Source organism: Nelusetta ayraudi, unplaced genomic scaffold (genome assembly GCF_046127955.1).
Source record: "Nelusetta ayraudi isolate G7.1 ecotype Tasmania unplaced genomic scaffold, CSIRO-AGI_Nayr_v1 ptg000013l, whole genome shotgun sequence".
Lineage (NCBI taxonomy): Eukaryota > Metazoa > Chordata > Actinopteri > Tetraodontiformes > Monacanthidae > Nelusetta > Nelusetta ayraudi.
The window spans coordinates 3,093,377-3,119,706 of record NW_027466063.1 but is presented as its reverse complement, the minus strand read 5'-3'; the positions used below and the strand labels follow the sequence as shown (position 1 = coordinate 3,119,706).

The following is a 26,330-nucleotide window of genomic DNA, read 5'->3' as shown; positions in this document are numbered from 1 at the left end:
GCAGACACGACATTGTGTAGATACTGTCTCCATTTCTGGAGGGCTAATGCTGAAACGGCATCAAATAACTGCAGCATGAATGTCGACGGTAGATTGCGCTGGCATGCAACGCCGCTTAGAGCATCATGCAAAAAAATAAAAATCTGCCCCGGGAGCTGTGCAGCATGTCAGAATTTACAGCAGTTGGAGAAGCCAGAGATTTATGAAGTGCACTTGATGTCGTGTTGCGGAACGTTAGCATGTAATTTGGGTCTCTGCTGGGCTCGTGGTTAGTAGTTAAACTCCATCTTCTGCAGAAAACACCCATCTCCTCCTCCTCCTCTTCCTGGCTATCACCTCATTCATTCCTATTCATCCCCCGTCTCTGCCTGTCGTCACCCCTCCCATCCTGCAGGTCACAACGCTTGAGTTCACCGCTGACTGACAGCGCATGAGGAAGTCACTCGACTACATACTAACCTGACTTCACTCCTCTCATCCACATCCATCTTCCGTCTTCCTGCCACTGCCCCCCCTTGCACGCCTCAGTCCAGCTCACTCACACCTCATGTCTTTCTCTCCTGCAGGAAGCAGAAAGGCGCCAAACAGCGGCAGGTCATCCCAAAGGTAAACCCCACTAAAGAGCCCAAGGATGGAGAGAATAAATACCAGAGCTGTCGTGGTAAAAACTAATTTCATGTCAAGGAGTGCAAGTATGAACCACTTTTTGTCTGTCTCACAGAATTTGCTGGATTCCCGCTCTCTAAAATTCATCGTGAGCATGACGCTGCACGACCGCACCACCAAGTCCTTGCTGCACCTGCACAAGAAGAAGAAGCCTCCCAGCATCAGCGCTCAGTTTCAGGTAGCTAACTTAACTTGTAAATTCGGCTCGTCGTTCACACTCGTCAGTGGCCACTGAATACTGATGCAACCGCTTGCCGTGTTTCCTGCAGACTTCCCTGACAAAACTGTTGGAGACCCTGAATAGAGCGGAGCCTTTCTTCATTCGCTGTATCCGCTCAAATGCAGAAAAGGTACAGTGGTCGGTAATTTGTAGTTGCACTTTATTATCTGTCTTTCAAGATTTGGAATTTGGAATTTTTTATTAAGAAGTGTTAACGGATGCAGCACGGTTATATATTATATTATATATTATATTATATATTATATTATATATTATATTATATTATATTATATTATATTATATTATATTATATTATAACTTGAATTACATTACAGGGAAGACGTGTTCATTGCACATGCACATATCTTCAAATCTAGTTTGTGTGATTCTGAATTATTCTGCTAAAAACTGCATTTTAGGTTTTAGGACTTGTGGGTGTCCATCTTACATTCAGAGTTTGCTATCATGTGTTTTCTTCTTTCCCCTTGAGCAGAAGGAGATGTATCTGGACGAGGCCTTGGTGATTCAGCAGCTGCGATACACAGGAATGCTGGAAACCGTTCGCATCAGGAGGTCAGGCTACGGAGCCAAGTACACATTCCAGGTACTGTAACGTTGCTTTAATCCTACTGTAATATTGGGAATTAGATTGCGAGCAATCAGCTCTTGTACTTTATGCCATCCCTGGAATGACGCTCATTTCTTCTTCTTTTTTTTTTGTATTGCTTTTCCTGTTTGCAGGACTTTGTAAATCAGTTCAGGGTTTTACTTCCAAAAGACACCACTTCCTTCAAAGAAGACATCTCAGCGCTGCTGGGGAAGAAGATGGGCTTGGACCCCACCACATACCAGATAGGCAAAACCAAGGTACACTGATAATTTCATATCCGTAAGTTTGATGATTTCCTCGTTTCGTGCTTAAAAGATGTTTGGTAAAACTGTTTGTGTTTGTGTGCCTCCTCTCGGCTCAGGTGTTCTTGAAGGAGCCTGAGCGACAGCAGCTGCAGGACACGTTGCACAAGGATGTCATGCGCAAGATCATCTTTCTGCAGCAGTGGTTTAAGGCTCAGCTGCAGAGGAAGGAGTTTCTCGACATGAGACGGGCAGCTATACTCATTCAGGTGAGGACAGTCGCCAAACTCTGCTCCTGTCAGGGCTTTGAATAGAAGTTGAGTGCCAAACTAATATCACCTGTTCCATTTTCCTCCTATAGCGTTCATGGCGCAGGTACTGCCGGGACGAGCAGAGGCGACGGGCTGCCACTCTGATTCAGGCTGTTTGGAGGGGCCACAGACAGAGAACAGAGGACCAGCGCAAAAAACAGGGTGCTACCAAGATTCAAGCCCTGGTCAGGGGACACTCTGCACGCAGGAGGTAACTACAGAGGGACAGCAGGGAGCTCAAGAACAAATCAGAGTGCCAGAAATAGAAAGTAAAGACCCCCACACTGATGATTTGTGCATTACAGGTGCCATTCTTTGCGTGAGGAGAAACAGAAGAAGGAGGAAGAGGAAAAAGAAGCTCGGAAGCGGGCCGAGGAAGAGGAAAGAAAGAGGAGAGAAGAAGAAGAGGAGGCGTTAAGACGAGCTGAGGAAGAGGAGTGGAGAAGACTGGAAGAAGAGGAGGCAAGGAGGAAAGCTGTGAAGGAGGAAGAGGAGGCCAGGAGGAAAGCGGAGGAGGAGGAAGAGGCAGCCCGAAAAGAGCTGGAATCAGAGCAGAAACAAGAGTCGAGGGAACCTCAAACCAGAGAGAATCCTGACATCGAGCTGGTGACTGAAGAGATGCTGGACGACAACCTCTCTGTCCAGGAGGCTGAGGAGGAAGACGAGGAGGAAGACCAGGAGGAAGAGGAGGAGGAGGAGGAGGAGGAGGGAGGAGACCCAGGGGCAACAGCCAAGGAGGAGCAGGCCAAGGATGAAGAGCGGGAGGACGAGGAGTTGGACTTGGAGATCAACGGTACCTCAGCTGAGGCTGGACCCCAGCTGGACAAGAAGGAGGAAGACGAAGACGACGACGATGCGGAGAAACAAACACTAGGAGAGTCCGATTCCAAACCTGCTTCTGACGGAGCCAACGCACCTCCATCTTCGGGCGACGGATCTGCCGTCCCAGCCGAAAGCACCATGGCGTCCTCCAAGGTTGACCAGAAGAAAACACGTAGCCCTGCTGTGAACAGAGGCCCGTTGTCCAGAAGCCAGGAGAAGAGGGAGCAGAGGAGACGACGAGGACTAGAGCACAACCAGAGGGAGACCGAACGGGCCTCCTCCTCCTCCATCCCGGCAGCCGGCAAGGATGAAGACCCCTCGCCCAAGGGCAAAAGCCCAGAGGCCTCCCGGCTGAAGGAGCGAGCTGACAGCAAGGAGCTGGACCAGTACACCTTCGTGGCCTGGAAGATGAAGGAGGACAAGGGCTCCAAGAAGGAGGCCAAGACGTCGCCGCCCTCCGACCGCCCCGTCCGCCCGTCCACGCTGGCGCTGCAGCCAGCCGAGCCGCCGGCCGAGAGGAACGGCACGGTGGAGGCCGGCGGCGCCGTCAACCTGCAGCGCCGCCCCGGGGCCATCAAGGAGAAGCCCGAGAAGTGGCGGGCGAGGCGGAGTGACGGGGAGATGCCAGAGATCACCAGCCCTCCTCAGCCACTGGTGCCACAAGGCAGGGAGGAGAGGAGGAAAAAACCAACACTGTACGTATCCTCTAATATTCTATTCTGTAGAATAAACACTTTAATTACATATAGGTTTTTATCGTTATCTTATTTATTGTTGTTGTTGCTGCTGCTGCTGATATTGGCACACATAACAGTGATACTGTGTCACTTGCTTACTCGACGAATCCCTTTATTCTCCATAGGAGCGAAACGACCTCCTCATCCATTGACAGTTTGTCTCCGAGTTCCGAAGGGGCCAGTGCCATTTCAGCCAAAGAGGTATTTTAAGTTTCACCTTCGTCTGGAAAAGGTGCATTTATTGGGTTTTTCTTTTGTCCTGGCTGTACACGTGCATGACCTGCATTTCTTCTCCCCAGATGCTCTCACTCAGCGACAGCTACGTGGACGGCTCAAAGGGAAGCTCCTTCCGAAGGAAGCACCAGGACAGCTCAGGACACCAGGACTCGGCGCAGTCCATCCCGTCCACGCCCGACAGGTACTGCAATGAACTTGAGGTCAACTGAAATGAGCGGCTTGCTGCTCGGCGGGGGGGAAAGTACGGGTTTGGAAATGAGGTAACTGCTCGCAGTCAATCATCGTTGCATCGTCTTGCGCCGTCATGCCGTTCTCCGGCAAAGTGTGACTGTGTGGTGTTGCACCTTTTGCTGCTACAAAAGGAATGAGGTAACACCTGAGCAGGTTAAACTCAATCAGGTTAAAATCAAGCTGCTAGACGATACTAACTCCCCACCAACAAGAAGAAGTGGGAAACGTATTCACATTCTGTACTTAAGTAAAAGTACAGAAACTTGTATAAAAAAAAATACCCTGGTAAATATTTTTTTTCTTTTTCAAATGTAGCACAACGCAATGTTATTTTCTACATTTTCCACTTTTTTCTTGTGTGTCGAGCAGGTCCGGTGGTTTCTTCAGCAAAATCCTGAAGAAGCGCAAGGAGGCCCAGACTCCAGACAACGGAGAGCTCACGCTGGCTCAGATTCTGAATGATAAGCCGCCCGGCGGGGAAGGTAAATAACACCAAACCACTGCCTTTCAAACGCACCGGAGGGGGGGATTTTACTGCGGGGGGAAAACCTCTGTAGGATTTTTGTTTGCATGTGAGGACTGTGATATTGAGGTCAGTTGTGTTTTATCGGCGGTGGAGAAACTGTGCTCCACCTGCTGGGCAGCTGCGGTTCTCCTCCGCCAGACCCTCAGGAAGGGAGCCACGCAAAGAAAACACACATATATTATCGGCCTGAACAAATCCCACTGTTTGCTTTCAAAGAAAATAAGGACCCGTGCAGGATCACACCCGGTGTTAACAGCCTAACTCATGTTTTTTCACCCCCCTGTGGTACCTCTGCATGTTACACAGAGGAACTGCCAATCCGTCCGTTTCTTTTGCATTACTTTTTAATAGGGATGCACTGATACCACTTTTTTGCAGAACAAGTAGAGTTCGAGTCCTTGCATTTTGGTACTCACCGGTGCTGACACTGAATATTTAATAAGGCACACGTTATAGAATTACTTGGATTTAGTTTTCCACAGATGTTATCTGAACAACATTCCTCAGCATGTTTTTCAAGAACAGGTTTCATTGCAGTACAAATTCAAATTTAACAAAATTTCCTATACACGCATACACAACTGGTATCAGCGTCGTGGTATCGGCACATATTTCCCGAGTACTCAACCCCAGTATTGTGCATTCCTACTTTTTACTGAGTGTTATTTTGCCAACTGGCACCTTCTCATCTGTTCAAAATGCTGCCTGTCTTCCAGCTCCCGCCTCCCGGCCTCCCTCGCAGCCTCAGGCGGAGCGCGCTGGCAAAGGCGTTGGCCGTAACCGCACCATCAAGATCAGCCGTGCCACGCGGGTGTCGAAGCAGTGGAACGCCTCGCTGGATCGGGAAATCACCAATGCCAACGAGCTGCGACACCTGGACGAGTTCCTGGGCAACCAGGTGATTTATTTTGCTAAAAGTGACGAGCCTCCGACGGCCGCCGTCGTGACTTGTTGCACTGCGGCGATCCCGCGATGACTCTTTGTTTCTGTGGCGCCCAAACAGGTGAACGATTTCCGCTCCAGGGGGAAGCAGCTCTCAGCCACTGAAGCCATCTTCGTCACAGCCACCATGCAGTTCAGGGAGACCATCAAGGCCATGTACTCGCTGCCGGTGAGCGTCTGCATTCGCGCAGCACATACAAGCTCGTCACCGTCACCCCCGCTGATCTCTCGTCTTTCTCCTGTCCTCTCTAGAAACCCACAATTGGCTACCATGGCCTGATGACGGGTTACCAGAATAAGGTGATCCACCTGGCGGGCGACAAGCAGAAAGACGAAGTGCAGCTGGTGGTCAACCTCTTCCAGTCGGTGCTGGATGGCTTCATCCGAGGAGAGATGAAGAAGGAGGAGGCTGAGCCTGCCAAGGTGAGACTTTGGTCTTGGTTCCTCTTTGTGTCGCAGGATCAGAACAAGTTGAAGCTCATGTGATGTCTGTTTTTCAGCCTGCTAAAGCAAGAAAGAAGAGGAGGTCAAAAGATAAAAGTGTAAGTCCCCAACATGGAAAGTTGTCTCCCTCCGACTGCATTTTCTTTCTGTTTTTCACTTATATTGAATTGTCTAATCGAAAAATTCTCCCGTTAGATTGAGAGCCCCCTGGATCACAGTTTCATCAACTACCAGGTCAACATCATGCAGTCATGTGACCAGTGTAGTTCTTACATCTGGGGCATGGAGAAGGCCTACATGTGCAGCTGTAAGTATCAAAGCTTTCAGTTCTTCAGTTCTATCATCTTTTGGTTTTTGTGCTTAGATAGCAGAAATATTTCTTACTCTGCACTTTATTTTAATACATTTATATATTTTGCTCCACAGATTGTAAAATGGTTTGCCACAAGAAGTGCCTTTGCAAAATAGTCACCGACTGCTCCACCTTCTGTTCCAAGAAAGTAGGTTTTTGTTTTTATTTTTAGATACTTACCTACTTTGCTTGGCATGAAGGTCCCTAATGACATATTAGGGATGTTTCATGCAGTGTTGTATGGAATGATGACCTATTTAGAGCCAAAGTCAGCACTAAACTTCAAGCCCCTCAGTTAAACTAACTGGAGAAACTTGTAAAGTTTGCCTGAATGCGTGCATTCAAATTGTTTCGAGCCAGCAGCAAATAACATCTCTGTTTCAGAAAAGACAAAATTGATTTTAGAATTCAAACAGCAGCTGAGTGAGAGGTGAAAACCTGACTTCTGCCCCTTTAACTGCTGACTGACTGACTCACTCACTGACTCACTAATCTGCCTCTCTGAATCCAGAGTGAGGACGATTCCGGCGGTCAGCACTTTGGGGTGAGAGTGTGTCGTCTGGTCAGCGATAAGAACCCCGTGCCCATGGTGTTGGAGATGATGTTGGAGCACGTGGAGATGCACGGCCTGTACACCGAGGGCATCTACCGCAAGTCTGGCTCCGCCAACCGCATGAAAGAGCTCCACCAGAGACTAGAGACCGGTCCGACCCTTTCAGCAACACCTCCAACACATCAACTGGGAAATGTTGCTGTTCAAAGTGAAGAATTTCTTAATTAAATCACGATTTCCCCTCCCACCTGCCATGTCTTCAGACCCCCACCTGGTGTGCCTGGAAGATTATCCCATCCACACGGTGACAGGCCTGGTCAAACAGTGGCTGAGAGAACTGCCTGATCCACTCATGACATTCATGCATTACAACGACTTCCTGCATGCAATCGGTGAGAAGTGCTTTTCCCACAAGGAGGCAGTATTTTTTTCAGTTTCATGCGTGCAGGTTTATGCATTTTCATTTAATGAAAAAACAGTGATGGCACTTCTGAACATTCAAAATCTAAACATTGATTCACAGATATTGATCAGTTGTGATGTATTTTCAACAGACCTTCCGGAGAAGCAGGAGCAGCTTCAAACCATCTACAAAGTGCTTGAGGAGCTTCCGCCGGCAAACTTCAACACGTTAGAGAGACTCATCTTCCACCTCGTCAGGTCGGCCCCTCTTTAGTGGCAGCTCCATCAACTCATTGCAGTCGAGTTGCAATGCGTACTACTAATACCACAGGTCGGGGGGGGGGAAAAATCACACTCACATCCAGTGAACTTTTCCAGGGTGTGTAAAGACGAGGCCCACAACCGCATGTCTCCCAACTCACTGGCCATCGTTTTCGCCCCGTGCATCCTCCGCTGTCCGGACAGCGCCGACCCCCTGCTCAGCATGAGGGACGTCGCCAAGACAACCTCGTAAGACAATGGAGGCAACACAGCCACGTCGGACGTTCGTTTTCCGTTGGTTAAAACAATGTGGCAATAACAACCCTTGGCCCTCCTGTAGGTGTGTGGAGATGGTCATCAACGAGCAGATCAGACTCTACAACGAGAAGATGGAGGAGATCGAGCAGCTGGAGTACGCCGAAGCTCTGGCCGTCAACCAGCTCAAGCTGAAGAGACAGAACACGGTGAGGCGCTGGACCCCCAACACGAACCCCTGTGCAGATGATTTTTATTTTATTTTATTTTTTTATAACATTGTCCCTCGGCCGTGTGACCTGACAAAAGTGAAAAGTGACCATCTTGTCGATGAAGTCTCCGTCATCATGAATGAAGTCCATGGCGTTGCACTGTTGTTGTTCCTAGATGGTAACGTGGCCGATGTTCCTTGTCTCTCTTTAGCACTTCTGGCATTTACCTCTCAGGTTCTCAGCTCCTTACAAAGGAGTGGTGGTATGTATCACTGCGCCCTCCCAGTACAGTAGATCTAGTCTTGGTAGTGAGTAGTCGGGTGCCTTGTTGCAGCCCCCTGTGCACGGCATGTTTCATGTAGAAGCCCTTTTTTTGTTTTATCTTTCTTTCATCTTTCTTTACTAACTGGTTACAGTTTGCATGTTTGCGGTCATTCTTGTTCTCCTTTGAGGCAAGATAGTTTCGGGTTGGTGTCATGAAATGTTGTCTTGCTGAAAGACGGTGGTATGAAATCAAATCTGTACTTTGACGAATTCTCTGGGAGCGTCCTCCCTCCCGTCAGCTCGTAAAAGTCTGAAAGTCTTGTTAACGTGGATGTGTTTGCCGCTGAGTTTTCCTGGACTGTGGTGCCTGTTGCAAATTAATTCTGTTTCACGGAATGTACGAAAAAAGGTGCACGAATCGCCATCCTCCTTTCTTCACTAACAAAACCTACGGCTGGTTGGTTGGTTGGTTGGTTAGTTGAATAACAAAACCTTTAGAACAGTAGCATTGAGCACATTCTCAAGTTGGTTGAGTTAAATCTGTGCGTGATCTGTCTCAGGTGCACGAGAAAACGAGTTCTGAACTCTGCGTGGTCCCCGAGGAGGAGCCTCTGGACTCGGACGCAGAGGCTGAGAAGAACCTGATGGAACGAATCAAGTCCATCAAACAGGAGAAGTGAGGATCTTCTGCCTTGCAATAATATTCTCGACTCATTACTGTGAAGCATCCTTTTTACCAAGTCCCTGCTGTCTGCTTCTTCTCCGCAGAGAGGACCTGGCGTGCCGACTCCCGGAGATGGAGCAGCCCGGTTCCGACCAGGAGAACTTGGACTCTGAGGCCTCGCAGAGCTCTGAGAGTCTCCTGGATGAGCTGCAGCGCTCGTCGGTCCACGGCTCGGAGCCAGACGGTGAGTGCTGGCGTGTGTGTGTGTGTGTCCCCTCCCCGACCTCTCCTCTCCTCTCCTCTCCTTCTCTTCCCTCACTCACCTGTGGGTTTCTGACAAGACCACGGGGGCCGGCGGGTCGGGCCCTTCCTGTCTTTTGTGGCACAGGTCTGGACCAGTGATGGTGACGGGCGGTGACGTCTGCTCTTTAACAAAGCAGGTTGGAGGAACAGCAACCCGTGTTTTTTCTTTTTGTTTGTGTGTGTGTGTGTGTGTGTGTGTGTGTGTGTGTGTGTGTGTGTGTGTGTGTGTGTGTGTGTCTGAGCGCGCAACGCGTTCGTCCTAACCTCATCCACGCACGTGCATGTGTTGTCACAGAAGCATGCTCGAATGGTATCCAAATGAAAATTCACCCCAAAAATTTTGCACAGATGTCGAAAATGAGAATGTGGGTCTAATCGTGCATCACCGGTGAACCACACAGCTGCATGATCTTCCGCTTCCCCTTGACCTTCCCAAAGGATCGCTTCTGAATCAAGTACCCTTGATAATACAAAGTGTTGTGCTGCACGTTTAATTCTTCTTCATCTTCTCTTCTCTGTCTCCTCCAGGTGTAGTCGGGACCCCCCTGAGGAGATACAAGCCAGTTTGCCCACCCAAACCAGCAGACCTGGCCCAGCGGTTCAAAGTCCCTGGTGGACGCGTCTCTCTGCCGAACCTCAGCCCCGCCAGCTCCACCTCCTCCATCTCCAGCAACGCTTCCCTCAACTCCTCGTCCTCCGGCTCCTCCCTGAGGCACCTGTTGCACCGCCGCAACCCCATCATACCAGACACGGTGAGGCTCCCGCACGGCATCAGCCCTCAGGGCGAAAGCCACGGCCCCTCCCGGAGCCCCCCGGGGAATCCGGCGTCCATCAAGTCCATCAAGAGGAGGGAGCAGCCGGGCCGACGCAAGGACAGCACCCAGTCGCTGTACATCGACGGCACCGAGTGCGACCTGCTGCTCCATTTTTCCTCCTGCCCTCCCTCCGCTTCCTCGTCCTCCACATCCATCGCCCTGTCCGTAGCCGCCGCCGCCGCCGCTGCCGCCACAGCTCAGGTCCAGAACCACGACGCGAGACCCCTGCTGTGCCAGAGACGCTTTTCTGACCCTGACATCCCGTACGTGGACGACGACGTGTGACCGGAGCCAAGCCGAACGCGTGGTTGAGTTTATCGCAGCCGGAGCCAAGCAGCGGCGATGAACAGTTGGGAAGAGGATCTGCGCACAATGCTGAAAACGAGAATGATGAGAATCCACAGTGGATCCTTCATGTACTGTAGAACATTCATGATGTACAATGTAGGCTCTGCCAGTTGCCATATTTAGTGGAAACCCAATTTTTTGTCATCTATGATGCTAAAAAAAAAATTACTGGACACAATGTTGCCAAGCACCTTTTCTACCATTTTAATATATATACTGTGGTGACTGTTGATTAACTGATTTGGATCAGTGGCAGATTTTCATGTTGACTCAAGACGATCAGCCAGCAGCGTTTTTTTGTTTTTCAAATTTTTTCATTTTTTTTTGTCATGCATTCTTGCTAATTCAAGGAAATATTGCAGAATCCAGCCGCACTTTTTCAATTGTTAGTTTTCCATCGAGCAAAACGCGCCTAATTAAAACAATAGCTAGTGCCTTGTTTGTGTACAGATAGTCAGCAATGTCCACTTTTGTTGTGTTATGGACAGCAGTGGGGGGGGGGGGGGGTCTGTATGTGTGAGTGTGGGGCGGAGGGATGAGACAAGTGTCCCCTCGTGTCCCCAAAGATTTGCTGTGTTAATTGTACTGAACCTACCGGACGTTTTGAAAACAAGGACCTTCATGCACACCGTTACACCAGACAGCGGCTGCAGTCGACAACCTCGCCTTTCCACGTTCCACCATTCACCTAGCGCGCAGCGAAGCCCAGATAGGAAGTCGTTTCCTGATAGAGCAAAGGGAAATGGGAACAGCACACGCCACTTTTTTTTTCTTCCTTCAAAACAACAGCAACACAAAACCCCACGATGCGACAGCCGTGTCACAATGACTCGAAAGCCTCAAGTCCTCCATCGCTCCCTTATATGAACATGAACATGAACATGGCTGCGCTAAGCCATAAACGTACCTGCCATTGAAAGCAAACAGTGCGAGCAGTGTTCTGCAGAAGCGCAGCTTTGGATGAACCTGTATGAACTCTGATACTAATGTTTGAGTCTCTTGAGTGCTGTTGAATGATGTCTGTTGGTTTGCCTGAGCAATGAGGACGGTGTTCTGATGTGTCGTGTGTTTGGGACTGAATGACATGAGCTGTGATGGTTATTAGTGATAACATGACAATACAGAACTTCATACTTGTAATGTGTCCGGGTGTGGATTTTTTCTTTGTTATTTTAATGAAATGCAATCAAATATTTTGTCTGTGTCACATGATTGTTGATGTGTTATGGATTAAAAACCTGGGCAATCGCCATTTTTTGGGAAGAATTCACAGGGTCGAACTTTCCTGTAATTTAAGAATACAAATTAGAAAATAAAAAGGGTATAAATGTAGAAGTGCTACTAAAAACTAAACTGAAATATATGCAGGTGATGATTTTGCGTCCCGTTCAACATGCTGATTAGTAAATCTGTAATATAATATTATTTAAATAATAATAATAATAATAATAATAATAATAATAATAATAATAAAATATTATAACGTAATATTATATATAATATTATAATATAATTACATATAATACCTCATCGACAAGAGTAAGACTACGGATGCGCATTGTTGCCACCCTAGAAAAAACAGGGCTCAGGAATACGTTTTCACGTGCTAACTTTCACAAAAATAACGTGAAACTATCACGTGATTTCGTGATACTGAGCCCCGTTTTGTTTTGTTTTTTTTTGTTTTCTAAGGTGGCAGCAATGCGTTTCCGTATAGGACAAACACATTGCGCGCCTGAATATTTGCTTTCAAAAGATCTCCAAAAGGGCGCGATAGAAAAACTGACGCGCATGCTCCTCTGTTTTTCTCTCTCTCTCTCTCTCTCTCTCTCTCTCTCTCTCTCTCTCTCTCTCTCTCTCTCTCTCTCTCTCTCTTTTTGACGCGCATGCTCCTCCTACCACGTCCGTCGCGTTCTTTTGACGTCATATTTCCGCGACGTCTGCTGTGCCAGCAGCAGCAACTGCCATGGCTTCAAGATTGGAAATAAATTTCATCAGGTTACTGTCTCTTTGCGAAGGTCTGGCGTCGGAGAAACGCGGGGAGACGGAATGGAGACTAGAGAAGGTGAGACGAGGTGAACTAGTGACGGTTACCCCGCTCCGCGCTTTTATTCGCCGACCTTTTTTCAGCTAAAGTCAGCGTGAAGTGGTGTTGTTTGCTGATGACGTTAGCCACGTCGTCACTGATAGCAAGTGGCTGTTTCCTCTCAGATAGCACAACACACTGCGGTGTTATTAAATCACCGACACAGTTCTACCGTTGGCAACAAAACGACACGTTCTGTTTAAGAAGGTGAATGTTTTCATAACCTTCTTTTTTCCTTCTTAAAGGTATAGCAGGATACTTAAGCTAATGTGACGTTCCCTTCATTTTTGTCACGTTTCCCTGCCAAATAATTTCAATTACGCTTTACAAGGTTGACGTGCGCTGATTAAGTTCTTGTATTTCTCTCCTACAGTATGTCGGTGCCCTGGAGGAGATGTTGGTGGCTTTGAGGAAGTGCCACAGGTATTGTGAGACATGGCTCCTCATAAGAGCTTTGATTTCCCTCCTATATCCCAACACTGCAACCAAAAGGTGTAATTTGTCTTATACAGCAAACCCACAGCAGAGGTTCTGACCGAATACTCAAGAAAAGTAGATTTTCTGAAAGGACTCCTGGAAGCAGAGAAACTGGTCAGTGTTTGTAGACTGGAATACGTTAACTTACTGTATTTTACATTTATTTACAAATTTAAAACAATAGCACCTTTGAAAATTAGTCTATGTTAAATTAAAATTCGTTTAATTGGGTTTCCCCTTGTTTTGTTTTCCTTCTTGTGTTTTTATTCATTTATTTATTTATTTTTCTTGTTTAGTCTTCGAAAACAGAAAAGGCCTTGGCCAACCAGTTCCTGGCGCCCGGGCGAACACCCACGATAGCCAATGAGAGGATGCCCGCGACTAAGACCGTCCACATGCAGACCAAGGCGCGGTGCAATGAAGAGATGCGGGACGAGTTGCTCGGCACTGTAAGACGGGATGGATGTCCTCTACTGTGATCAATCATATGTTCAGCTAACAAGATTGGCAGTGTATTTGAGATTTAGCATACTGTTTAAAATAGTGGGTTTGGGGGGAAATGGATATTTGTGGTTGCATCGGTACCTTCTGTTGTTTAAAACTAAAATTGAAGCATTGGTTAGCTAGCATTTTTGTATTTTAGCACCTGTTTGCCTTTTAAAATATGATAGTTACAACTTGTACAGAAATAATAATTGTTTTTTTGTGTGTCTACACAGGGAGTTTCAGGTAAAGGTAAGAATGAGTTTGCTGTCGTTATTAAAAGGCTAATTAAATTCAGCATCAAATAAATGTAATAACAATGCAGCATCCAAGTTAGCCCGGTATTTAAGAATTGACTGATGTTCTTGTTTCCTCTTCAGGCACATCAAATAAAGATTTACGAAACAGAAGGTATTTTTTTCTCTTTGATTTTAATTTTAATTATTTAATTGCTAGTTTGTGTGTTTTTAAATCACTCTCGGCCCGTCCGAGAAGAAAACGCAAGTGTTCACCAGTCTGACCTGCCACTTGCAGAGGTCTCCCTCTGGATGAGCGTCAGTCTGCTGCAGAGCTGGAAGCCGTCCTGCAGCATCACCACAACCTGCAGGAGAAGCTGGCCGACGACATGCTCAACTTGGCCAAAAACCTGAAGAACAACAGCCTGGCAGCGCAGAACATCATCAAACAGGACAACCAGGTGACTGAATGAACTTACACACCATCTTATCATATTGTCCCCCTCAGGGTTACTGAATGTTTCAGTGTGTTTTCATTAATTTTCTCTTATCGACTCTTTATTTTCTAATTTCCTCATCTCGACCAGTGCCTGTTTTTTGTTGTCTTAGCTTTGTCTGTCCACAAGTGGGCAGTATAATACAAAAAAAAAAAAAAAACACTGCTGCATCTTATGCCCCTTTATTTGTCCCTCGCCGGCAGACTCTGAGTCAGTCGATGCGTCAGGCGGACCTGAACTTTGAGAAGCTGAAGACGGAGTCGGAGCGACTGGAGCAGCACACCAAGAAGTCCGTGAACTGGCTGCTGTGGCTCATGTTGATCCTCGTCTCCTTCACCTTCATCAGCATGATCCTCTTTATCCGAATCTTCCCGAGGCTCCGATGATGACGATGGAGCCTCGCTGAACTCTTAGCGCGACACCCTCCTGCGTTAGAGGGCACTTACTGCACAGGACCTGTAGCTCCGCACACCACGTCCGTACAGGCAGTAGTGGTCACAAAACAGACAAACAAACAAAAAAGAGATGTAATCTGAGCAGAAACATTTGCACTTTTGAAAGCCAGTGTTTGCAACGTGGTGAGAAACTTCAGGATTTTCCTTTTTCCAGACAGTCGAATCAAAAGTGAGGAGCCTCTTGTTGGGAGAGCCGGAAGGCAGCAGAAGTCGTAGTCTTAGCCATGAACACAGGAAGTGAGCCTTAACTTCTTTATTTCTAATTCCCAGTCAGCAAGCTGTTCCTTAATGTGTGCGAGCTTCCTCACATTGAGGGAACTGAGTCAAGCAAGCGCTGCTTTTGACCAACATTGTTTTCATTGTGCATTCATCTGACGCAAAGCCATGAACCGTCCGCCACCTGCTACACCGCATATCCAGCGCAGTTTCGACACAGTTGAGTCTTATTTAAAAAATTAGGATCTATTAATAGAAGTCACATTTTGCCCAGTGTGAACTTCAAACTGCCACTATGGATTTATACACAGTAAATTGATCAAATAATGACCCAACATAGAACTTATTCTTGAAATAGGTGGTTATTTTCCCCTGGTGGAGCAGCCTAGCAGGATTAATTATCAAATAAAATATGAACTGATCTCCTGGAAATGGCACATTTCTCCCACTGCTTAAACGCCCCTGCAAAAAAAAATACACAGGTTTTAGTTTCATGCTTGAACTGATACTTTGCTGGACCTTTCACTTGTTTGAAAGGAGAAAAAAAAACAAGGCTTGAGGGAGGAACAAACAACTGACTGGGCAGGTTGTCATATGAGGGAGCTATAAGTGCCCTCTGTGACATCACACGGGGGTCTCGACCAGAATTGTGTTTCTTAGCACCCACCTTGTGGAAAATGGAAACATGTAGAAGTTAAGGATGGACCTTTGTCATCACTAGATAATGGAGACGGTTTAGAAATACAGTAAAGTGAATTCTACATGATGTTGGACCTCATGATGATGGTGTGCCGTTGTTCACCTGCGACGGGACAGAGTTTATATTGCAACGGTGCAAGTTAAACTTGGGAGGAGAAATGAAGCTGCTCCTTCATCTCGTTGGGCTTCTTTGTAATATGAAATCATAAATATACAAAGTCAAAGTGTTTCCAGTTGAAGGTGATCAAGATGAAGGGAGTTTAATGCAAAGCATTACAATTCATTACGACAAACTGACAACCCAGACAACTGACATGTTTGATTTTGATTTTTGTCTCCTGTTGTAGCGTTCAGTCTCATCTGTTTGCCTCTTGAGTGATCTGTCTTTCACACAGCCATGTGTTCTGTTTCACTGCTGGACATTTGTCATGTCGAGGAAGCTGCAGACAGCGTATTTGAGTTTTGCCGTTATTGCTACTGCTTCATCTTTAGGCTTTTAAGATAAAATTCATTCCATAAAGTGAGACAACAACCTGTTTCCTCTTTCTGTGCTCTTGTTTCTGCCCAATGAGTGTGTGTGTGTGTGTGTGACCTAATCCTCATAAACTGCAACATCAAATAGCGCCATCTGTGTGGCGGTGATCCCGTGTGACTGCAGTGTCAGTGCGAGCAGATGGCCTCAGTGACCCCGACGGTCCGATAAAGCCGGGAAGTATCATTGAAAGCCGGCGCTCTGCTTTTAGCCGTGGTGTGAGAACTGAGGTATGGCTAAATAAAAAGTTGGTGGGCTGCAGTAGAAGCACATTGCGACCACGTGTCTCCATGATTTAACCTCAACATTTGTCAGCCTCTTTTCCTCCGTCCTAATTCAGCTTGATGACAGTCTGCTGGAGGGGGGCAGGAACTGCAGTTTTCCTGCAAGCCTTGATGGTGTGAGGAGCCGCTCACATTCCTGCCGTGCTGTCACTCTGACTGCCATCTGAGGCCCATGGAAGCCATTAGCTTGTCCAGGCCTGCAGCACTGACCCCCACCACCACCACCACCACCCTGGGATCTCACAGCCATCCGGGTTGAGGCTGCGCCTGCTGTGTATTTTAGGATCCCCGGGGGTTTGTTTGGCCTGCTTTGCGTTAAGGTATGCAGGGCCACCGGGAGACCAAATGAGGCTGTGTCACTGCCGAGGATCGTCGTCCCTTCCGTTTAAAGTTGTTGCCACCGTCTCGAGCTCCAGCTGCGTGTTCGACCCCCCAGCAGCAGGAGCAGCAGCAGCGGCGGCTGAGCGTGACTTCACCGCCGGTGTAGTTTTCTCTCTTTTTTTTTTTTAGCCCCCAACTTGTATTATCCCGTCAGCTGAAGAAAAGATGCCGCTCCTCTTTGATTTTCCCCTGTGCAGACAGGGTCTGGCATGTGTTAAGTTCCTGCATTCAAAAAAAAAAAATGCCTGGACGCTCAAGGCCCCATAATGGCACTTTTGACCCCCGACCCAGGAAACCTGAATGAATTCCTTCCTGCACTTCAAGCCCTTGGAGGCACTCTGGAAATAGTTTTTAATGCCCTGTTCCGAAATAAGTTGCTTTGTCTCAGGGGAGAATCTGTTCGGACAGCGTGACCTCAAGAATCAAAGGAAGCGCGAGGTTGACGCACACACACACGCACACACACACACACACACACACACACACACACACACACACACACACACACACACAAATTTGGGGCTAAAAGTCCCAAATTTGACATGGCTGTGTCTTGAGGGATCCCGATGAACCTGCAAGTGGCCCCATGTCTCTAGGACAAAGTTGACTTTTCACCCCATAGACTTGCATGGCATTAGGGAGTGAGGAATTTTACATTATGTCTGTGTTTGTACACAACACTTTACAACAATTTGTCTATTAGAATATTTTAGCACCTAAATATTTGTTTTCTCCTATTCCATTGATGCCAAAAAAAATATATATTATTATTGTTTATTTAAATTATTAACAGTTTAGAAGAGCATAGCCACAGAGTTATAACTTCACAGTTTGACTTAACACCCTTACTTGTGGATAAAGTATAATCCAAAGTTCTATGTGTTGTTAGCAAAAGCAGCTTTTGGATCTACTTTCTCAGAAGGTCGAGCTGTCTTCCAGTAAGCAGAACATTGGCAGTTTGGCCTCTGACCTCAGAAGTCTGCTCGCAGAGAACCCCTAATTGCTCCCAGTGCTGTGCCATCAGCGAGTGCGTGAATGTTTTCTTCTGGGAAGTATAATTGCAGTGCAGAAGAATGGTTCAAGGTCCAATTTTAAATTCATTTTTAGACTTCAGCCTCGCACAATTAATGGGAAAATTCCTTACAAGAATGTTTCTAAAAAGAGTACATCTCTGTCTAAAATTCATCTAGTATGTGGTTTCATGCTGTGGGCAAGATTTAATTGTTATAGTTAACAGTTACTGAGGCTCTCCCAAATGGTTGCTAGGATTTTGAGACAGTTGTTTAGGCTTTGCCGGGCAGTTTGTTCAAGGTAGTTACTAGTTCATTGCTCGGTGTTAGGATTTTTCGGGTGGTCACACTTGCTGTATGGATGCTAGGGTGACCTGCCCCTCTAAATTAGGGTCACTTGAGCATTTGTTTGAAAAAACTTGAGTTGTAGAAGGTACTGACATATCACAAAAACTGGTATAGGATACTGAAAAAAGAGCAAATTTTGATGGGAAGCTACGACTGAATTATTTATTTAATTTTAAATAAAGTGAAATAAAAGGCAGGTTATGCAAGAGAAATTCTTCCCTGCACAAAAAAGTCTTTATATTTGTTAATCCTGAAGGTTATTCAAGCATAGCCAGTGTGATTAAAACAATGTAATGTTTTTTTTTTAAACTGCCAGTCCAAAAACATTGACAATGCAATACATGGACTTGTTTTCCCATCGAACAGCACAGCTACCTGTATGAGAAAAACAAGAGCCAGACAATGAGTTCCAAAGTAAGTTATGAGACATGCTCAACAGAAAGTGAGAAGAACCACCTCAAAAAGCAAAACTGAGACAATTCAAGAGATGAAATAAAAACTCTTCGTAAAAAAAAAAAGAAGAAGAAGAAATAATGTTTTTTACGTACCATCAGTCGCACTGTCAAAGAAACAAGTGCTGGAGGATTGTAGCCCTGCTCCATTCTTCTGCATAATTACACAGGTTACTGTAAAAAAACAAAAAAACAAAACAGGTGCACATGTTTTAACACTGGCTTCACAGTTTAGATCTCCCATTGCCCCTGTTCAATTGTCAAAGATACCGATGTATTTGAAAGGTTTCCCCAGTTTGCTGAGATTGTTCAGGCATTGCTCCATCACAGTGGTTGTCCACTGATTTAGCTTGTTGTGCTGGTAGACATTTCCTCCGATGGAGGATTCTATTGACTACAATGAAAAAAAAATGTTTCAAATGTTACTCTGCAAGGATGTGTCAAACAGCGTCAACAGTCAACACTCTTGGGCCACTGTTTACAGTGGCATCCATGGCAACGAGTGGCTCCGGGAGGTCGGATCCAAAGTTGGCAGTAAAGTTTCAAAGCATGACCAGTTAGTGTTTGAGGTTTTCTGTCTTCCTTCACCTCTTTGATAATTCTGTTGACTTCTTCATTGACAAACGCTGCCTGTTTGATGAGAAACCATCAGATTATAAATTAGTTTGCACCTAGATGACCTTAAACTGAATTGGATTTTTAGAAACATTTTCAATGAGGCATGCAAACAGCATCTGAAATGTAATCAAACTCACCTCATCGTCATGGTGGTCATCCATCTCTATTTCCTATCAAACTTTTGTTTTGAATCCCAGAATAAAATGTTGCCTTCACAGATGCACAGGTTAATCAGGCGTTACTTTACATGACTTCTTGTTTAGTTTTGTTTTAATTTCATTGTTCTTCATTTACTACTACTTCCAAATATACGTTTTACGAGAAATGTGACTTTAATCTCCGATTCCGAATGAGATAACAGCCAGAATTTAGTAAACGTGGGAAGAACTACTACATTATCAACAGTGGGTTTTCCAAATACCGGCCCTTTCACACCTGTTTGCAACTTGTTAAGAATATAACTACATGAAATAAGTGCGTTGTACAAAACTACTTGACAGGTGATAAACATTTATGAATTTCCTGCACTTTCTATATATTTTGTTCGTAGCATGTGCTTTAGATTTTGGTGGTGGGTGGAATTACACGACAAACCCTTTTTGTTGGTTTTTTAGGTGTTAATTGGCACCTCAAGGTCCTCTGACCCGTTCAGCTCGTTGACATGCTATCATCAAGCTAATGCAAATGTGCACAGAGTATTTATTATTATTATTATTATTATTATTATTATTATTATTATTATTATTATCATTATTATTATATTTTTATTTTTTTAAGTAGATATATTTTCAACTCGAAATGGAACCAAAATAACACCTTTTATTTATGGTAAGTGTTGTATTCACATTCAGGGTGAAGTTCTTCTTTTTTTCGTAACCCCCCACACCTCCCACCTCTCTACTTTATCATATTTAGAGTTGCGGCTGTTTATAACTATAAGGCACGGACATAATAATGATTAATTTTGTTGTCGTATGTTTTAAATTTTTTAACTTCAAAAAAGTGCCGTGTCGTAGTTTTTCGAGAGACTTTGAGCGCTCTTTTCAGTCGCGACGGAAGTCGCATCAAGTCTCTAGACGCGACTTAATTCATCTAAATGTTATACCAAACACATAGAAAAAAACTTGTATGATATCATATATATATATATGTATGATGTTGAAGTTTGACCCTCAAGTAATTATTGGAGAGCTGTAACCGCAAAATTTGGTTTTAAATTGCAATAGCTTTTGTACATCCAGTTTACTTCTACTTGGAACCTTGTTTGAACTATTCGACCTTAAATTTGAAAAAGGAGATGGCCGGAAGCTATATGCAGTGCTTCCGCCAACAAACGAAGACCTACATTTTTTTTTTTTTTTTTTTTTTAAAGCATTCACTTGTGTTCCTATTATGTTGTTGGTTACATGTATTTCTCTCATATCAAAGTATCTAACCATTAGCAATTTTATCGCCGTAACTTCCCTCAATAGCCATTTTATCCGTTTTATAGTTAACGACAACTGATTGGAGGAATCTGGTCATGTGACCACAAGATCATTTTTACTATCGTAAACTTAACTAAATTATTGTATGGTTTTAAGTAAGTGTTTTCAACGTTGCTTCGGTTACGACTATTAGTAGTACACCGGCCGAGACTTTCCCATTTCACTGTCGTTCATTTATCGAAATTGTCACTAAACGCCACCGTGACCGAAAGTCGTGGTCAGCACAATGACATGGTTTACTTCGCCCAGTGTCAGTTATCGCTTCTCGGCCTTTTGGCTAAGATCAAGTGTAGTATCTGTTCTTATCAGTTTAATATCTGATACGTCCCCTACCCGGGGACCATATATTAAATTGATTTTTGGAACAGGGAGATGGAATAGGGGCTTGCTCCGTCCACTCCACGCATCGACCTGGTATTGCAGTACCTCCAGGAACGGTGCACTCCTCCTTTCTTGTCAAATGAAAACATATTTCTTCTGTGGCTGGCAGGACTTCCATGAATCTAAGTTCATCTGTGTACGTTACGTAAATTGTGTACTCTATATTGACGCAGTCGTAAAATTTTTGAGTCAACACATTTTATTGTCCGGGATGACGTTGTATATAGTTGCGATGTGTCGTAATCAGGTTGGGAACGTACCATCACGACATCCACACCTCGTATTTCATCGAGAGCGCACCCCAGTAGAAAATAGTGCACGAAGCACTTGCAACCTGTTTGTCGGCTGTTCGTCAGGTGTTGAGTGACCGTCCTCTTTTCATCACTCCGGTTACCTAGGAATCAGGAATGTTCAGACTTTATTCGGCTGTTAATTTGTGTAGCATTTTTCGAAACTATTGAAAAACTAACCCCCTCGCTCTTTTCACGCTGTGCCTCCAGATAAGAGTCTATCCCTCTGCTGTTCTTTCTTCACAGCAGTAGAGGGCAGTAGTGTGAGCTCTGCCATTTTAAAAACAAGTAGGCAGGAAGTGACGTAATACCTCTCTGAGGCGACAGACGTTCATTCAGTATTTTATTCTTTTGCCTTTACTTTCCATTTGACTCCCACACCACCATTTCAATCGTAGCTCTTCTTGCTATATTTAATTCTTAATGTTGAGTTTTGATCATTTTGGAGATAAATCAGATGAAAACAGTGATTTTTTAAGAAATCCTCTTTGTTCTGGGCGTGCAGCACTGAATTGTGGGTAAAGGGTTGATCAGTACAAATGTATTATTTCGGACACATTCTCTTCCCTTTTAGTTTACAACCTCTGTAAATAAAGGACGTTTTTTCTCTCATAAGTCTGGCATTGTTTCGTTTCGTTGTCTTTGTTAAAACATGTCGAGCACCGTGGGTCAACGTGGCGTGACTGTGATACACTTCCTCATGTCGGCCGTGTACAACTCATACTTACCTGGCAGGGGAGATACCATGATCAAGAAGGTGGTTCACCCAGGGCGAGGCTCAGCCATTGCACTCCGGTTGTGCTGACCCCTGCGAATTCCCCAAATGTGGGAATCTCGACTGCATAATTTCTGGTAGTGGGGGACTGCGTTCGCGCTCTCCCCTGATCTCTTGTTGAAAACAATTTATCAGCTCAACGTCATACTTAGTGGACTCCGTTCTTTGCCAATGTAGTCGGACACGTGCGTGGTGTTGACGCGTTCCATTTATAACTATCGTTACGGTCTAGTTTTAACGTGAACTGGGTTTAGTCACATGTTCTGCAGCGTTGCGTCGTAACTTATTTCTGCCGAGTGTATGTTTAAAGGGAATTTATTTGGACTCTCCAGTACTCTTTACTGTGTTGTCGAGTAATTTAGATTTCTCTTGCAGCTCGCGGTTTGGATATGGAGCAACTGAACTGAGCACTTTCCGCCTCCCTTTACCCGTGTAGTTCACATTTGAGACGTTAGGGGGCAGTCTACATTGACCGCAGCACTGACAGAAAGTAACATGGAGTGACCATTAAGGCATTGATTGATTAGAATCATTAGTTTCACGAAAATAAAATGCTTCATGTACTGCACACTGTTATGCTGTTACACGTTCTTGGAGGGAACATATGAGGGAAGAATTAAGTTCTTTAATAGCTGTTTGGGTTGTGTCATATTATTCTAGGTCAGTTGTTCTCAAACTTTCTCTGTCACGCCCCCAAAAAGCAAAAATTGTGACAAAATAGTTTTTTTTTTTCTCAAATTCACTGAAACAACATAAATGTGCAATAATGTTTTACCTTTGGCACACCACTTTTTGTGATATCAAAACAAACTTTTTTTTTTTTTTTTTTTTACCATGAACATTCATTTCACTTTTCTCTTCATTTATAAAATCATTTATTTTGTACAAATAAACAACTTTTAGCAAATCACTCTTTGTGACATCAAATCCTGAACATTACTTTTTAAACAAGAATACTCCTTTCACTTTTCTGCTGTGCAAATCACTTTTTTTTTTTTTTTTTTTGGCAAACCACTTTAGTAACATCCACCATCCTGGCTTCCCTGTGAAACAACACAGCTTTATGTTGTGCTCCCATCTCCTCATACAGTGCAGAGAATAGCCGCGCTTTCAGGGTTCTTGTTTTGATGAAATTGACCACATCAACAACATCAGTCATGCGACAACGTCACATTTTCTACCTGCCACACGGGATGACGTTGAGCGTTGCGTGCGCTAAGTCATAATATCGCGCCAGTCGCGGCGTAGATCACGTACTGATGCAAAGGTGTTTGATTACCTTCTATCAGCGCTCGGAAGTGCACCCCGCTTCAAGTCTGGCGTGAACGACACCATCGTTCCGCAGCCACTCGCGGAACGATTCCACAGCCAAAAGTGGCCAACAACAAAGAGCACTGGCCACCGCCGCCGGACTCCTGAATTCTTCTTTTCGTCCCTGTTAAATATTTGTCCATCCTGTGCACCTGAGCAGTGTTTCTCTCAGCTACAACCTACTGAACACTTTTTGTTAATTGTTCCGCCGTGGAAAAAGTTCCGACGTGAAAACATTAGTTCCCCCCCCCCCCGTGCGCGTCGCCCCCCCGACGTGATTCTGCGAGAAACACTGTTCTAGGTTAAGGGGTAATATCATGTCCTTTTACTGTTGAGCTTTGTAATGTCCCATAAGGTTGTCACATAACATTGATAACTATAAAATTGTTCACATTACTGAAATTTGTTTTTCAATAACATTACAGTACAAACTATGAAGGAAATCTAGTTTCAAGGAATGATTTTGAAAGCTTAATTTAAGCCATATGTATGAAAAGCTAGATTAGACTCCTTATGTTCTCCTAAACCTTGTTAGGAAAAATTAATACAACTTAATCCACAATGTGTGCAGTTCAAAGTCGGAACCGGTTCTCGATTCCTACCTCCAGGAAGCACTACTTCATAAACTGGTGTGGATGTTGTTTGTTTTCTTTGATTTAAGATCAAACGGTCAACTGCCTCTGTCCGAAGACACTCTAAAAAGCAAAGACAACGTTTTTGATCTCCGTCTGTGTGATAGAAAACTAATTCTGGTACTCCAACTTCTAAACTTTCTGCTGATGACTCTGGACCAGTCAGCCAGGATGTTGAGGTGTGTGTGGTCAAGATCTTTTGAGGATGAACTTTTTCCCAGAGCTGTCGTCTCTTCCACGTGATGGAGGAACCTGCTGCTTCATGGGTCACTGGTCCAGTGAGGAGAGCAGAAAGCTTCAGAGCTCTCGGAGCGCTGCGCCCAGCTGGTCTCAGCTTTGGCTCTGCAGCCTTTTTAATTTAGTTGTTGGCGGCGGCAGCGGCCGCAGGATTTCAGGTTGCACACAGAGATGAAGGGAATTTTTCTTTCTCTTTTTCCACCTCGTTTAGAGAGCGAAGGGCCGAGGAGGGCTGTGCTTGTGCTTATTTTGTGCGACAGTTTGGATTGTGCCATGATGTTAATGGCCTGCCAGGGTTGCAATAGGCTTCACTTGTTGCTCCTTAAGTGCTTGACTGTCATTCAATTCTCCTGGCATTCATCGGAAGAACTTGTGTGCTTCCGTCCTTATCGGTCACCAAGTCGCTGAGTGATTCCATTGTTCCGGGAAATAATTTTTAGCTTTAAATTATTTTTAACCACAAAAATCTTCCTTGGAAAATCCCTGATTTTCCTGATCGACACACTGACCAAGTGAAGGCGGTAAAATACGAAAGTGTGTTGACGAGCTGAGGTTGGAAAAGCTGGTGAGGTTTAGTGGCTGCGCTGTTTACTTCTCTGCCTTAATCCCCCGTGTCTCCACAGGTGCAGTGGAGGTTTCTCTGTTTTCACCACAGGACTGTCTCCCCCATCAGGACACAGCGTCCCTGCCTGCCTGCCTGTGTTGTGTCTGAGCTTCTTGCCCCAGTCTGAACACACTGACTGCACCTCTCAGAGTGCACACACACACACACACACACACACACACACGCACACACACACACACGGCCAAATTGCAGCAGCCCCTGAGCTACAGCTGAAGAAAGAAAGCACTTCCTCCTTGTGTGTGTGTGTGTGTGTGTGTGTGTGTGTGTGTGTGTGTGTGTGTGTGTGTGCCTGTACATGCCCCCGTGGGTTTTGCCTGTGTGCAGTGCACGCATGTTTATTGCGCCCCTGCGACCTCCAGTCATATGTCATTTTGCAGCCCTGCGTCACCTTCACCGCGACTTCGCACTTACAGCTTAATGTCAACATGCGGGCTGAATGCAGTGAACCTTCCCGGCCGTCTGTCAGGCAGCGCTGGAGCTCAGAGACTGCCGCCGCCCAGGATGGAGGCGACCCTCTTCCCGCTGCTTTGTGCTCAACCTTTGATCTAAAGAGTCCAGGTGGAGGTGCTGCTGCAGCAGCCGTGACTTCTCTGCCCTGCGGCTGCCGCTTTGTGGCCTGGCGCTAGACGCCTTTTACTGGCCCACACTTTGCAGAAGGCTGCTACACACCTTGCTACCGACAGTCATATTTATACCTGAAGCTGTTTTGAATGTAGAAGCAGCTTCTTCGGGTTCTGTCTAAGAGGAAGGCAGAGCACAAAGCTAAGGTGCTGCAGACGGTGCAAAGCGGCGGCTGGGAGCTGTTGATATTTGAGGGGGTTTGGGGCAGCTGCACCTCTCCTGGGCCCCCTCGACATTTGAAAGAGTCCCAGGCTGCCACAGCAGGTGCAGAAACTTTCCTGGAACAAGGGAGGCTCCTCCAGATAACAGATTCGAGGTGTGTGTGTGTGTGTGAGTGTGTGTGTGAGAGAGAGAGAGACATCTTGCTGTTTGTTTTCATCAGGTTTCTCTCCTTTTTTTTTGTTAAAAAAAGTGTTTTTCTGTGGCCCTGCGGGGGGCGCTTGTGTTAAAGTGCGACAGATCCTTGGACGTGAGGCGGTTTGGGACCAAGGTTCCTTTCAAGGGTGGATTTGACGTCACTCGTCACATGTTTTGTCCACATTTTGGATGAATCAAGGCCGACCAACAGATGGACTGGGATGAATTGCAAGAAATGTGTATATCAGTGTGTGGAAACAGCATGTAGCAGAACTCTCCACTTTCATCGTCTTCACAAGTGATCCTGACCACCAGTTTGTGTTACTGCGCCGGTACTGACTCTGCACCGCCGTGCGTCAGTGTGAGAGGAGAAGAGGTGCTGCAGTGGTTTGTTAGCCGTCGTCAGGGCTGTGGAAAGCCTGA

General features: G+C 45.6%; 2 protein-coding genes and 2 non-coding genes across 12 annotated transcripts in view; all 4 read left to right on the top strand.

The window, feature by feature from the left end:
• LOC142885983 (myosin IXB) overlaps positions 1–11,557 on the top strand; it is a 46,824-nt gene extending 35,267 nt beyond the window's left edge. For 4 of the 7 annotated variants that reach the window (XM_076022842.1, XM_076022843.1, XM_076022840.1 and 1 more), the window contains 26 exons: positions 567–606; positions 722–844; positions 936–1,016; positions 1,380–1,490; positions 1,628–1,753; positions 1,858–2,007; positions 2,100–2,260; positions 2,355–3,566; positions 3,734–3,809; positions 3,908–4,026; positions 4,446–4,558; positions 5,319–5,500; positions 5,606–5,713; positions 5,797–5,967; positions 6,045–6,086; positions 6,184–6,295; positions 6,415–6,488; positions 6,852–7,044; positions 7,157–7,285; positions 7,448–7,553; positions 7,674–7,805; positions 7,897–8,020; positions 8,235–8,285; positions 8,848–8,963; positions 9,056–9,195; positions 9,783–11,557. In XM_076022842.1, the coding sequence (XP_075878957.1) occupies positions 567–606; positions 722–844; positions 936–1,016; positions 1,380–1,490; positions 1,628–1,753; positions 1,858–2,007; positions 2,100–2,260; positions 2,355–3,566; positions 3,734–3,809; positions 3,908–4,026; positions 4,446–4,558; positions 5,319–5,500; positions 5,606–5,713; positions 5,797–5,967; positions 6,045–6,086; positions 6,184–6,295; positions 6,415–6,488; positions 6,852–7,044; positions 7,157–7,285; positions 7,448–7,553; positions 7,674–7,805; positions 7,897–8,020; positions 8,235–8,285; positions 8,848–8,963; positions 9,056–9,195; positions 9,783–10,354 (4,564 nt within the window). In that variant the 3' untranslated portion in view covers positions 10,355–11,557. Of the gene's footprint in view, positions 1–566; positions 607–721; positions 845–935; positions 1,017–1,379; positions 1,491–1,627; positions 1,754–1,857; positions 2,008–2,099; positions 2,261–2,354; positions 3,567–3,733; positions 3,810–3,907; positions 4,027–4,445; positions 4,559–5,318; positions 5,501–5,605; positions 5,714–5,796; positions 5,968–6,044; positions 6,087–6,183; positions 6,296–6,414; positions 6,489–6,851; positions 7,045–7,156; positions 7,286–7,447; positions 7,554–7,673; positions 7,806–7,896; positions 8,021–8,234; positions 8,286–8,847; positions 8,964–9,055; positions 9,196–9,339; positions 9,392–9,782 lie in introns of all 7 variants that reach the window. The other 3 variants (XM_076022841.1, XM_076022846.1, XM_076022845.1) reach the window with 2 other exon arrangements.
• A 782-nt stretch (positions 11,558–12,339) lies between these two features.
• Positions 12,340–21,122, top strand: use1 (unconventional SNARE in the ER 1 homolog (S. cerevisiae)). 3 transcript variants are annotated; one of them, XM_076022836.1, is made up of 8 exons: positions 12,340–12,482; positions 12,877–12,926; positions 13,016–13,094; positions 13,277–13,429; positions 13,700–13,715; positions 13,844–13,874; positions 13,998–14,160; positions 14,400–21,122. In XM_076022836.1, exons 1-8 carry the CDS (start codon positions 12,384–12,386, stop codon positions 14,580–14,582), a joined length of 774 nt encoding a protein of 257 aa, XP_075878951.1. In that variant the 5' UTR covers positions 12,340–12,383; the 3' UTR covers positions 14,583–21,122. The 3 variants fall into 3 exon arrangements, with proteins under 3 accessions (XP_075878951.1, XP_075878952.1, XP_075878953.1); XM_076022837.1 differs by having other exon boundaries at positions 12,356–12,492; XM_076022838.1 differs by lacking the exon at positions 12,340–12,482 and adding an exon at positions 12,640–12,748.
• Positions 20,936–21,126, top strand: LOC142886074 (U2 spliceosomal RNA). The gene has a single exon (XR_012926375.1). It is a non-coding gene; the product is annotated as a U2 spliceosomal RNA (small nuclear RNA).
• A 943-nt stretch (positions 21,127–22,069) lies between these two features.
• LOC142886064 (U1 spliceosomal RNA) lies at positions 22,070–22,233 on the top strand. The gene has a single exon (XR_012926365.1). It is a non-coding gene; the product is annotated as a U1 spliceosomal RNA (small nuclear RNA).
• Positions 22,234–26,330: the final 4,097 nt, after the last annotated feature.